The sequence below is a fragment of the Corvus cornix genome, chromosome 4, assembly GCF_000738735.6.
Source record: "Corvus cornix cornix isolate S_Up_H32 chromosome 4, ASM73873v5, whole genome shotgun sequence".
Classification (NCBI taxonomy): domain Eukaryota; kingdom Metazoa; phylum Chordata; class Aves; order Passeriformes; family Corvidae; genus Corvus; species Corvus cornix.
Window position 1 is genome coordinate 2,169,556 of NC_046334.1, and position 14,300 is coordinate 2,183,855.

Sequence of the window (14,300 nt, forward strand, 5' to 3'; positions counted from 1 at the left end):
TATGACTGCACAAATTTAAGAAGAAAGGCAAGCCCTGAGAAGCATGAAGTAATTCTGTTTTCTGAGAGAACAGCCCAAGGAGATGATAAATTACCAAGGACTAATAGCTCACTGAAGAAAAAGTGAAGTTAATTGTAGACACAATGAACTCTGGATTTAATATACAGCCCTAGGAGATGTCACTTTTCTTCAATGTGTCCTGGGAACCCATTTTTAGAAAATAGAACCAATCTGATTACTTCAGGTATATGCAGAGGGTATATTCAAGACCCAGGAAATGGTAATTTTCAGGCCCTGAAATATTGTGTTCCTTACTCACATTAAAGAGTGAATAAATGAAAGCACTGGGTTCCTTTCTGCTCTGAATAAACAGCCTCTTCTTGTGCACTCCTAAACAGAAAACAGTATTACGAAGCCACGAGGAGGCAGCAGATTAAAATATTTGTGCTATAAAAGAACAACCATTAAAAAAAACTCCAAACCAGCCCCCAAACCCTGCCCCTCTCCCAAATCTTCAGCCTGATACGGAGGAAATGTGTTCTCCCAGCCCCCTGCTCATCATTTTGCTTTATCCACTGATCTCTTTTCTCTGCATACCTGAAATCGGTAGCAATTCCACTGCCGTCAAGCAGCTTTATGCAGGAGCATGGTTAAAATAGAAATCAAACCGATTTCTGGAACAGCACTCACTGGAAAAAGTGAGCAAACAAAGTAGGTAAAAGCAACATGACAAAATATAAGACCTCCCCCAACAGAATAAACTGCTTCTGCTCCTTCTGGGGTTTACTGAAAAAATCCAGCCCCCTGAGCTCTCTACCAACTACTTTTTTTTTGTTTACAAAATGCCACCCAGGAAGAAGCACTGGAATTGTGACCAACCCAGGACAGGCTCTGGCTCCCTGCCACACCAGTGCTGCTGCTCCAGCTACGCTGTCCTGGCCCCGGTCCAGCTCTGCATTCCCCGAACAAGGAAAGCTGCAAGTTGTTTCCTCTCCTTCGTCCTTCTTTTCTGTTGGTATAAAAGACTGTCCTCAATCGTGGCTCAGCGTGGTTTAAGACAGCCTGAAATCACTACAGACATAGATGCACGTTTTTAAAATGGTGTGTTATTTTAAATCCTAATTATTTATAGATTTAATGCATTTCCTATTTCTATATGCATGTTTTTATATTACTACATATATTTTATGGTATTATATAGCATACAACAACTGCTCTTACAGAGTCTTGTGGCACAGGCTGAGCATATACAGAAAACACAGCAAAGCAGCAACAGAAATGTTGGAACAACCTAAAACATTTCTAAATATGGCCTTACAAGCACAAGGTATGTGCAAAGTCCACCAACAGAGCAGAGCATGAGCAGTGTGCAAACGGCCCCCAGGAAAGGCACTTCGGAACTAACCCAAAGACAACCACAACAGCAAACACTCATATTTTCAAACTGAAAATTCAGCTCCTAAGAAAGTGCATCTGTGCCTCTGGTGTCTTAACTCAAACAGACACTACATGTTTTCCACTGCAAAGATCACAATTCATTGGGAAATTAAAACACAAGCACAATGTCAGCAGAAATCACAAATTTATTAATCCTTAAATATATCAATCATTTACCATTATGGCAAGAAATATGTACACTGTGTCCCATGGTAAACTGCAGTGTTCCAAAATGACAGAAGTGTGTAATTCAGTTGTGGTGGAGAGAACAAATCACAATTTCCTCACGTCTTGGTGTGGAAGACAAACTTGGTCTACAGTAATACGTCAACACCACATGCTATGTTAGAAGTATAAAAAAACCACCCTACACCTAATTTGTTAATTTTAAATACAGTTATGCCACTTATAGCCGCTTCACAAAAAAAAAAAAAAGAAAAAAAGAAAAAAAAAGAAAAGAAATTAATGAGAAAAAAAAATGAGGCCATTACTTTTTTCACAGATCCCATTGGCAGGTTAATATGGCTCAACACATTTATTGTAGATGCTTATTTTAAATATATATTGTTTAAAATCATGTAGTAATTATCAAAGAAGCTTAAGTCCATCTACCATACATCCACTAGTAACAACATCAACATGTTTAAGAACTGCTTTTGATTAGTAATCAACACAGAAGGGTGAAATGATACAAATTAGGAAGCTTTCCCATTTTAAAAAGTTCAGGCTGCCGAGTTGTAAATTTTGGACGGCTAAAAAGGACACTGAGATACCATGCACTGTACAGCACTGCGGGGAGCAGAAGCCTGCTGCTAACAGAACCATGGGGAGAACAAGAGCAGCCCGGCCTGGGCTTTCCTGGAACAGTGGAAGGGAAGAAACCAAAATTCTTGTGAGGTTGTATTTTTACAGCAACGCGAGGGAAGGAGAACTAGTCCCTGTTGCAAGGCTTGCGTTCTACACTGCCAGCAGAGCGTTCCTCCCTCGGCCCGGAGCCGGGACAAACCCGTCGGGAAGGCCGGCCTCGACAGCGAACGCTGTCAGGGGAGCTTGAGAAGCCAAGAGCGGATGGAGGGGAAGCGCGGGGAGACACAAACCTGTGGTAAAGTGTTAGGGTCCCACGGAAAGCCGGTGTCTCCATAATTCATTTCCAGAGAAGCAACAGCAGCAGTATAATGTAAGTAAACTCTTCATACTTAGCTTTAAGGCCTAATATTTCTTGAATATATTAACCACACAGCTGGTCTATACATTAACCAAGATATTATATTTTTTAAAGCCTCCTTAAAAAATTTACAGTACATCCTAAAAGTGATAAAAATCTTTCTCTTTCCTTCCATTTTAATCCTCAAAAACTGCCTCTCAATTATCACTTAGTTCCTTACAATTTTTAGTTTTGCTTAATCAACCAACAGTGACTTTCAGTTAAGCAAAATAAAGCAAAAAGAACTCAAAAGGAAAATGGAAGCTGCTGACTCACCAGAACACTGACAATTAATTCTGGAGTGGCCAAACCAGCAAATGAGGAGATTTTTCCAGACTAATAAACTAAGAAGGCTCCAGCTGGTCCAAAGCCAAGATATTAACGCTTTCACATTTATCAGTGATTTTGTCCGTCTAAGATAAAAATCTGTTTTACAGTAACGGAGCTGCCAGCATACATCCTAACCATTCCTACCAGAACCAAAGCAAAATCCTGGGACTTGGGAGAAAAGGAGGAGTCAAAAAACAGTTCTTAAAAAAAGAAGGTAAAATATACCTTTTCTTTTTTTTTTCTTTTTTTTTTAATAAACATGATAGATTTTAAAGTTGTCTGTCAAAACTTGGCATAAATGGAGCAAGTGACAAATGTACTGTGTGTCTACTGCTGTCCATCCAATATCTCTTTTCGTGTTTTACGCCTTGTTATTCTCTATTTGCATGGAACATCACCTTCATTGAAATGTTAACAGTGTACAGATGGAATATACAGCAACGTGGTGCATCACAAATGTGTTACATGAAGAACCTTCACAACTTCATGCACTCAGAAACATGCATGAAGAGAACAGGATGGCCAAGATGGTAATCGACCAGGTGCGTTGGGTACAGAAAATGCAAGAGCGGCACCGCTGATATTTTTAGCTAGGAGGAAGGAGAAAAAAACAGATTTCCATTACTGAGGTAACATCACCACCAGATAACAACACATGCTCAAGTGTTAGCCAGTGCTATTGAAAAAAAGCCACCTTCTCAAGATCACTTAACACCATACAGGGAAAAAAAAACAAGGGAAAAAACCTCCAATCAGGAAAGGCATTCTTTTATTTTTCAAACCACTTTACAGACATTTTCCATCTTTACAAGATGCCAGAGAGGCTGTTAAAAAAGGAAACTGAGGCAGGAAGCCAGTGCCTTAAAGCATTCCCCCTTAAGTGCCTTAAGGGATTCCTTAAGGGAGGGAGGGTGGAATTCAGCCATGAATCTCAGTAACTTAACTTCCTCAGCATGGACATCGCAGGCACTGCCATGGACTGAGGCTCTCGTACAAAGACTGGACCAAGAGACAAGGAATAATCAGGTGTCATTCACATGCAAGACATGCCAGAGCCATACGCAGAGAGAGAAGGAACGGAAAGGAGCTGGAAGCAAGTATGCAGCTAAGTGAGGCTGTAGCATCATTTTTATTACCGTAGCATCTAGGGGCCGGAGCCGTGGTGGGATCCCTCTGCGCTAGGCACTGCACAAACACAGAACAAACTCTTTACTCAGCATTCTGCTGGCTGGCACTGCACTTATACTAGCAAAGTATAAGAAGGTGTGAGCCATGATCAGGGAGGGAACGCCAGCCTCACTGAGGCTGAAGTCAGGTTAGGGAGTCACTTTTAGGTCCACCAGCCCTTTGACTGCCCATACTGGGCAGGTGCACTCTCCAAGGACAAGCAGACACAGCTCTACAGAAACGCTTTAGCCCAGGTCCCTAAGAACATGGATACAGAGAAGAATTCTACCGTCACTTCTATGACTCAGAGAGAAACAATGGATGAGACAGAAACCCAAGTTTGCCTCATCCAACTCACAGCAAAACTACGAATAAAATTTATTTATAAACTAGATACGTATTTGTGCTCATATTCTTTTCCAAATAAGTCCTCTGCCACAAGAAAACATTTCCCTATATCTATAGCTACCAAAGAGCTCAATTCTATCCTTAGATTTATGCACACTCCTTCCTGCAATTCTGAAAACAAGGAAGCTACTGTGCTTGCAGCAACTGACTTATCATCTAGTATACCATGTCTGCAGAAGCAGATCGCAGCTATAATTGTTTTTGCAACTTTATTAGATTTGAGATTCATCTTCAGACATGATGAACAGCATACTTTTTTATTATGGAAATGCCATTATTAACTACTGTGCATTGGTAAGAATTACGTAAGTAGCTGTAGACTGTAAGCATTTCAAATAAAGGAAGGATAAACTAGAACAATATGTTAATTAAGTTTCTTCTCTAGTTTTCCAAAATGGAGATATTGCTGCTCTGACTGGGAAAAGCAAAGGTGAAATCTGAGACAGTGCAAAAGTCGTCAGGATGGGTTATAGAAGGTGATTCTAGCATGGTGCTACATGGGAATCTCCCAGTCAGACTTAAGAAGATGGGAAATAAAGAATATGCAAAAGAACTAAAAGAAGAATGACAATGTTTGTGCTGAAAGGTGAACTATCAGCCTAGAGAAGACTCACTAGTCCTGAGCACAAGCAGTAGGACCGATCTCACACAGCATACTGACACTTAGGTGGAAGGCACTATGAAAAGGAAACAGGAGCATTGTGCAAGAAGAACCAAATAACCTTGAGGGCCAGGTAATCCAGCAATACTACATGGAATAATAGGAAGTGCAAAGCTCTGTAAAAGTTTCTATGTACTCAGTGGTTGGAAATGAGAGCTAAGGATAAACGGGTGGCTGGCTTAGATGAGCTGCAGATGAGAAAAGCGCAAAAATCGTGCCAGAATAGAGCAGGGCAAAGAAAGACATTGTGGAATTAAGTAAAGCCCTGACCACAATTGGACAGAGGATTTCAGAAGAAGCCAAGCTAATGGAAAGGCAAACCCCAAACCAAAAAGACAGTAAGGAGATAAGGTAGCCAGGAAAATGGAGATCCTATCAGACAAAGCCACCTGAGGTAGCGCTGGCTATTTACCCTACAGAAGCAGAAGGTGGGAATGATGTGATCAGCCTTCCTACAAACCAGTTCATGTCTGCACATCTATCCAGTGCAGAAGAACAATGACAGCATAGAAGAACCAAGGATACACTGAAGATGACTAAATTTTAGACTGGAAAGTGAGGCCCCTAACCATCAGACCAATGATATTTCAGAATAGTGCTATGAGCAAGTCCAAAAACTTCTTCTGAATTCAAGATGAGAGCTGATTATGGGATTTATGTAATATTGTTGCCAGTGTGACATATCTAGGGCTATGTTGCTGTCTCAGGGAATCTCTCCTTAAGCCTGAGTCCAGCTCTAAGGCTGCTCTGTGACCCCTTAAGCTTGGACACCCCTCACAATGCTGAAATGTCCTCTCTGTCTGGCCTCATAGGCTTGGAACATTCACTGATACAGGAACTGCCCTGCAACCTCAAAAAAATTACTCAGTGGTCAATTTTCTTCTCGTTCCACCCCTGGCAGTCCCAGAAATCCTCACCTTTATTAGAGAGCACAAGCAGCCGCAAAGAACCTCCTCAATACCTTCCCAAAAACACAAGTGGTGAAAAAAAAAAACCAAACGCAGAGGAAAAGACTGAATGATTCTCTAGTACAATTCGTGTCACTGGGCTGTAAACACTGACTGTTGAGGGTGCAGTGGGCCAGGTGAACCTGCTTCACTTGGGCTTTCTGGCTCTACACACACCCAGGTCAGATCCCTTGACAAACACTGCTTTACGAAAACCTCAAAGATTTACCTAACACTGCATTTCAAACAAGTGTAACTGCTCTTCCAATATTATCTGTTGAAACACTGGCAGTGCAGCTGGAATGTGAGAAACAAAGGACAATGTGGTTCCTGTTCCCATTGGTTTCACATTTTGAAATAAACCAGTTATCACTAAGTAATAAAATTTCTTTTTTCCTGAATAAAAAAATAATACAAAATCATCACTAAGGAGTTTAACACTTCATTCTACCGTATTTTTTACTTCATCAAGTATTCTTTCATAATAGGAGAACGGTGTTGCAAGAAGTAAAATACGAGAGATGAAGAAGTTCAAAGCATGAAATCTAAGCCCATATTATCCATGCCAGGAAATTCAGCCACTCTCCACATTAAGACACCTCACACAAATGGCATTGTATCCTACAGTGGGCTCACAACTGAGCGAAGCAAGGCCTGGACCAGTGCTGCCTAACTGGGAAACCATAAGTCAGTGATGTTTGGGCTCATTAGTGGAGGCTGTAGAAGAAGAAGGAAAGCCAAGGGCCTGCACAGAACCTCCTGAGGAAGCCATGACTTTTTATCTTATTACTGCAACCCCGAGTGCACTGTTATTAACCCGGATGACAGTGTGGCTCAAGGAACTCTGTCACTGACTGACTCCGAGGGTGTGGCAGGGCCTGGATGAACAACAGAGAAATGCTGATGCTGGCTGCGAGGCTGTCCCACGGGGATGTCGAAACTGTCTGATGGGGAATACTCAGCAGTTACCCACGGAGACTGTGGGTAAGAGATAAGAACGTGAGAGGTACTGGGATGGCTCAGTTTACAAGGTAAATATGTAAACTGGCTCAAACCCAACTTGCAGCGAACATAGCTAGGTCTGAGAAAGTAGAGGTGGCTGGAAATCACCCTAAATATTAGTCAAACTTCAGTTTTTCCCAATAGCGACACTTTTTTACTTGAAACTTTCTGGTCAGCTCTCACAGCTCCACATATCCTACTGCTTTTTATTCTTCCAGGTTTTCCAGCAATTCTCATCCAGGTTTTCTAATCCTGTTTTGAGTGGCTTCTATCAAGCTTTCTCTACATTAAAACACTTTTCTGCTTTTCAAGCTGTCAGTTCAGGGACCGAGTTGTATCGGTGGGCATCACAGTAGAAAACAACAACCAAAAAAGCGCATTGTTTTAAAAATCTTTGCACCAATACCATACGCACACCAGTGGGTATTAATGCATAATAAACAACCACAAGAAAGGACACTACCAAGAGGACGGCTCACAGTTTTTAAGGCCCAAAGCAGCTACTGGACTATGTGGTGTGCCTAGGAGGTGGGAGCTGGTGGTGGAGCTGTTCCTTACTTGATGGGCACGGTGGGCGAGCCCGAGCGGTGGAAGTGCACGTTCTGCCACTTGCCGTCGCGCCGGTGCCACACGCGCGTCTCCTCGGACTGCATAGTCTTTGGCATGCCGCTGCCATCCATGTACTGTGTCAGGCGGATGTACGCGATGCACGCTGCGTCCTCGCCCACCAGGTGCACGTGCGGATTCAGGATAATCGTGTGGATCGGCTTGTTGCTTTTGGACAGAGCTACGAGACACACACACACACAGAGGCACGCATGGGAGAAATCACATTCGCTCGAAGTAAGCCAAAGGAACTCATGCCAACCCCTTTTACAAACAAAAAACTCAGGCTTAGCAGATACAAATTCATAATTAGTGTTAAACGATAATCATACCTGATAACTAAAACACACTGTAGAATGAGCAGAATCCCTTATTATACACCATTTAATAAGTACATATCTTTAATCCATGTACATATATAGATTAAATAAAGTGGAGAGCACCATCTGGAGTTTTCCAACATTTCAGTTTCACTGTTATGTCTAATGACATTTATACTTAGTATTTTCAGTTAAAATAATTCAGCTCTAAACTCATTCTTTATATTGATCTTTTCTTTCCAAATACCTGAAATTCTCCTCCACTCTCTGAGGTGCCCTGTGATGTGTGAATGAGCAGAGCAGAAGCAGAGTGAAAAACACCTATAGCAGAACTCTGAAAAAAATAATACTCCCTTCCCCTGCCCAAGTCGATTAACTCCCAAACTAAAATGCTCATCAGGTGAGAGACACACAGTCACAAGGAACAGATGAAGATTCGGAGATGAAAAGGGAATATTTACCATTCTCAAAGTAAAACCGGTGGAAGTCCATCCCTTCTACCAGATTACCCAAAGCTTCAGGTTCAAAAGATGTAAGGCCTGGATCACAGATTTTTCTGTGGAAAAGAGGAAATTCTGCAATGAGCACATGTGGTTACGGATCACAGCTTTGGAGAGATTATTTCTAATTGTTTCTTTCATTCCTTTCAAACATTTCACCTACTCATGCCATCACACTGGAAAAGAACAGTACTTTACATGAGGAGAAGGCACGGAGTTCTGGTTTCAACTCAATTAGTAAATTTGGCAGCTTACTTTAAGTGGACCACATTTCATATAAATCATGTTTTGACCAAAAAAAGACCCAGAGGTCAGTGTAATTCCAAGTAGGAATTTTTACTTGTGATGATAAAAGCTGCTGCTGTGCAATGCAAGGGATATTCTTTATGCCTCACATCATTATGTAAGCAAGATTTAAGTATTTTCTTTTAACTACAATGGATTTATACTAGCAGCTCTTCTGAAACTGGCGATGTCTGAAGCCAGGGCAAAGCAGCCATGAACACATCTTGTGTTTTGTGGGGGTATCTGAGAAGGCATTTCAACAGTACGTAACTCCAAGCACAGGCACTCACATATAAACAGGAGTATTTACAGAGACAGTGGCAAATACCCCACCTCTCCTCACTCCCTCCAAAATGAGGAGCTTACGTGTAAGCTTCGAAGTCCCCGTTGTTGATGGCTTCAATCAACTGCTCGGTCACCTTGATAATCTCCTGCTTACGAGCTGGGGAGAGACACAAACCCAATCTTACAGAGGAAGGCAAAGTGGAAGGTGACAGCTGATAGGTATTCTGCCACTTCCCAGGTGCCACTTCTCTTCCTTTCTACGACCAAAGGACATGATGTTACATTGCTGCTTTACACTGATTTGCCTTCAGTGCACACTTGTATCCACAAGGAAATTAAACATATGTCAAGATCAATCCACTTCCCTATCACACTTACAATCACCTTTCCTTCACTGAAGGATCTGCTGTTTAAAAAGCAAAACGAACCAAACCCCAACTCTAAATTTCAAACTCAAGGAAGCTGACTACTGTTGCACAGTCAGGCTGTAGCAGCTCTCTTGTGCAAGCAACAGTTGTAATTCCCCAGCACACTCCTACACATGGATTTGACCATTAACACAAGCATGCCTGGAATGTTAAAACTGAAGTACTGAGAGAGATCACATCCTTCTTCAAAAGAAAATGCTGGGGAGCACATAGAGAAAGTAACTTTCCAATGCTGTGCTCAAAACTGGCACTGTGGTGTTAACCTCCTCCTAAGTGCACACCTAAAGTATTCCGGTACAAAGGACCAAAAAGAAAACAGCAAGGAAAAATGCGATGAAGAAAAAAGTGGATATAAAGGTCTAGCAAGGCTTTTTGCGAGCAGCTCTTGACTATTAGCACTACGGCTAAGAGTATTTCAAGAATGAATTGCCTTATTTTTCACAAAGACTGTGGAAAGAACAAGGACTTTTAATGAAGAGAGCAGCAATGCCTCCATTATCAAAGGTTTAATTAACATGGGCCAGACTGTGTGGACACTGTATGGCATTACCAGCACCAGCCAAGTGGTGGGATGGCTGAGTCAGAAATAACAGTGCAGTCTTACAGAAGGCTAGCAAAAAGAAATCCAGAACAAGCAGACCTCGTGCAGTGAGGAAATTACCAGTTCTGCATGCAACAGCTCACATACATACAGCTGAGCTAAAGGATTTGATTAAATAACCCAGTAACACATCTCAATCAGAGATGAGGAAATTACAGACCATTAAATCAGACAGTGGGAAATGAGGTAAAAATCTCTGATCAGTTGCTACATAATCATGAGCTCATGTCAATGGATAACGATATAAGCAATTAATATGTCTACAAAGGTACTGTAAGTTTCCACACACTAGAGACACAAAACCACATGGACACATAATTTATCGTCACTTGGCTCAAGACAACTGGCAATATTCCCTTTTTCACTAACATCAGTCATGCCTTTCCCGAGTTTTACCATGGTACCTTTGATGTTGAGATATGCAAGATATAATTCCACACCAACCCCCAAAGGGAGAAACTGAACTGTGTTGCCAAACTGCTGGTTTTCCTGGTTTTAGTTCCAAAATTAAATTGCAGCGGAACATTTGTTTTCATTAAGCTTTCTGACAGAAGCCACCTAATATTGGAGAATGTGGTTCCAGCAAAGTTTCTCTGGGCTGTACTAACATCCAGGAGAGCTGTGTCTGCAGATGTATCCATGGGATGTAAAACACATCCATCAGGAAGCTCTAGAGGCCAGCAAAGCCAGCAAAGGAGATTACAGTAGTTATCGCTGGCTCCATCCAATCGATCAGCATCCAACTCCAGCACTGGTGTCAACACTTTAGGAAAGACTTCACAGTTCCCAATGCAGACTCTCAGGAACAGGAAGATGTTGCCAAATCATCTGCCTTTCTACTCAGTCCTCAATTTTTCTACAAAATTACAAGCACCACGTGAAACTCTGTGAAAGTCACTATGCTACCCTCACCTTTCAGCAACACCCAATTACACATATATTAGACAATTACACTTCTTCCTACGTAGTGATCTGACATTCTCATCGGCAGTGAGCCAAAGGGAGAAGTGGAGCACAATTTAGAGAGTGGAGTTCCAGAACTGATTTATCCTACTGTGCAAAACTCTTTTGTCTTGTTCTCAGCCCTTACTCAATACAAGAACAAGATAGTGTGAAATAACAGTAGGCATCAAAGACTAATTAAAATACTCAGGAGCCACTGTGATTTTACACAAACCTCCTCCTGATTGTTTTTAGCTTTTACACCTTCTCCTGTGGCTATTTGTGGGGGTGCAGGGAGACAGACTACAAATAGAGACCAAAAGTGTTTCTGCTTCATTGTCTTGGAAGCAGAGGTTTAACCTGGAAGCAAGGAAGGAAGGAAGAGAAAGGAGGTGGGAAAACTGAAATACAGCAAACAGAAAACTGGAAGGAGACTGGAAAGCAGCAGAAGGAAAATACAGCTGTGACTTGGTGGCCACGTGCATCCAGTCAAATCCTTGTACTTACCCTGAGTGCAAAGGAAGATATAGGGAGGGCAGTGGAGATAAACTAAAGTGAAACAGTATTGGCAGGAGCCATGTCCTGCTATTGCAGACAGCATCTGAGAAATAACTGTCAGTTCTTTAGAGTGGCAAGAAAATCACTGAATTTTCAGTATAAGTTTGATGGACTCCACCCAACGTGTGCTCTTCGATACTTCCAATTTTGATTTCCATCTAAATACACACTCCAAACTATGCAAGGACAACACAAGGCATTAGGGAAGAGGCATCTAGCCAGTTCCCATCTGCCTGATAACTGTCACTTACAATCACCATTTGCCTTTGATTTTTTCATTATTTATTTTTTTATCCAATAGTAAACTTGGCTTGTATCGAATTCTAGGACAATTATGCTGTTTGATGTACAGTGGCAATTTCATGCTATTATACTTCTCATTTGATGTGCAGTCAGGACTCCATAAATAAAACTAAAGAAACTAAACTTCCTAAACGAAACTGACAGCTGTAATGAGATTATGGTAAAACTAGTTCAGCTGCTTTTTCTACAGAGTGTGGTAAAAGTCATTTCAAAAAGTAAAGCCTGACCCATCTATAGTTTCTTAGAATATGACAATGGCTTTCTCCACAGCATAGAATGACATACTCTGTACACAAAGGATAACTCAGCAAGAATACACCTGGTGCCTTTAAAATGACTAAGATGTGAGGGAAGAACACTGATGACAGAAGCCAAAGGTGCTGAGCCATTTTCCTGAAAACTAGTAAGGAAACAGACTGCAGACATAGCAAACTTATGTGGAAAAGATGGTGGCTTTGACGTTCTTTGCTCAGAATATGGGTGAAGTAAATACATTACAGAAAAGACCATGGACCTGTTCCTTAAAGAGCACCTTTACCCCCATAAGGTGAAGGAGTTAAGGTAATTAATAGGGGTTTAGCAGTTAAAAAAAATAAATCCCCTGCTTTGGCAAGTAAGTAGGCATATGACTAATACAAAGGCAGTTCAAACAAAAATATTATGAAGAAGAGCTATATGAAGACCAAATAATAAGAAAAAGAACAAACACGAACATTTCCAATCACTGGCTAAAATGATTTGTGCAGTACTGCTGTAGCACATGTGTTAAATTTAAATGAGTCATTAACCTCTAGCTATATTTCACTTTTTTCCTTGCTCAGGTACAGGATGAGGGATAATCTTTCAAAATTAAAGACCACCATTAACACTAATATCTAAACAAGATAAAATGAGGAGAAACACCATTTAAGCAAAAAGAATCTAACACTATCAATACTTTAAACCTACAAGGAGCAGTTGCCTAGGTAGTGAAATCAAGTATCACAGGAAAACAAAAGTACAAAACAGAAGCAAAAACTGTTTTTCCAGCAAGGAACTCTGTGGCTTTTTTTTTCCTTTCCAGTAGCCCCAAGAAATATATTAAACTCAATCTGTAAGAATCACATAGAAATGACATTTTGGTATTTTGATTGCAGGGAGAAAGTGGAACATAAAAATGAGCTGTAGATATGTGAAAGTGAAGCCTTCAGAAATATCTGTACCAGAAACTTCGCGTTTTATGACACACAAGAAAAGAACCCTGAGCACCGTATTACCCATCATGTTTTTCAAAACTGACACCAGTGAAAATAGTAATTTAAACCACTTTATGCTTCACTCAGATATTGGAATGTCTTTCTCCTGCCATCACCCCTTCACAGATGACTATGTCATTGCTGTACTGCAACAGCTAAGCAGTGAAGCACCTTTCCAGAAGAACAAGGTAACCTTGTTCCAGATTTGCACATGCACTTGGAGACAGTTAAAATGATTTTGCTTCTAACTTGCTCATATGTTTCTCAAGGCAAAAACGCTTAAAACTTTTCAACTCAGTACACTTAACTACGTATCTCAGTACACCTCAGACTGGATTAAACTCACAACATTTTGGACGTGTGTAAGTACGGACAAGTGAGTTCTCTCAACTCCCCTCCCTTACAGTCAAGGGAGAGAAATCAGCACTTTCAGGGCACAATTCATCATATCCTAAAATAGATTTTTAAGACAAATGTGACTCATCTGACCTATTTGCATTGGCTAAAGGGAGTCTAGACAACTAGCTCAAACACAGGTCTCTACACTGTGGAGGAGGGTTAAATCTGGGGGGACAAATCCTACTGGTTGTGCTGTTGTTTTAAAACAGGACAGTTGGTATCAAGGTGACAGTGATCTGCTAAAATGGAATAGCACAGCAGGGGGAACTCAGCTTCACTTCCCATCTGAACATCGGCCCAACAAACAGCAGTTAGATGGAAAGCACACAGCCAGTCAAGCTATTTCTATACTCTGGAAATGACCAAAGTCTGAAAAGAAAGAGGAAGAGACTAGAAATTTTATCCTGTGTTGTATAACAAGTTCTGGCTGTGTGGATGTAACAGATTTCATTCAGCTTTACAGTGTGGACTCCTAAACATCACACAATGTTCTTCCAAATGATTCTGATCACACCAATATTTGCAAATTCTCTGCTGATAATTTTCTTACAATTTCTGCCACAAATATTCCAATTAAATAATAGAGGGGAGGGAAGGGGAGGGGAGGGGAGCATGAATTAACAACTGACTGGGTCTCAGATCTACACAAAACCCACCTAGACCCTCAGCTGACAAGGCATGC

At 41.2% G+C, this 14,300-nt stretch overlaps 1 protein-coding gene across 35 annotated transcripts in view; it reads right to left on the reverse strand.

The window, feature by feature from the left end:
- Positions 1 to 1,565: 1,565 nt before the first annotated feature.
- The window catches only part of CAMK2D (calcium/calmodulin dependent protein kinase II delta), a 124,443-nt gene continuing 111,708 nt past the window's right edge, over positions 1,566 to 14,300 (reverse strand). For 30 of the 35 annotated variants that reach the window (XM_039551217.1, XM_039551222.1, XM_039551225.1 and 27 more), the window contains 5 exons: positions 9,234 to 9,309; positions 8,544 to 8,638; positions 7,715 to 7,943; positions 4,108 to 4,156; positions 1,566 to 3,561 (listed from right to left, as the gene is read on the reverse strand). In XM_039551217.1, the coding sequence (XP_039407151.1) occupies positions 4,150 to 4,156; positions 7,715 to 7,943; positions 8,544 to 8,638; positions 9,234 to 9,309 (407 nt within the window). In that variant the 3' untranslated portion in view covers positions 1,566 to 3,561; positions 4,108 to 4,149. Of the gene's footprint in view, positions 3,562 to 4,107; positions 4,157 to 7,710; positions 7,944 to 8,543; positions 8,639 to 9,233; positions 9,310 to 14,300 lie in introns of those variants that run through there. The other 5 variants (XM_039551221.1, XM_039551253.1, XM_039551252.1 and 2 more) reach the window with 2 other exon arrangements.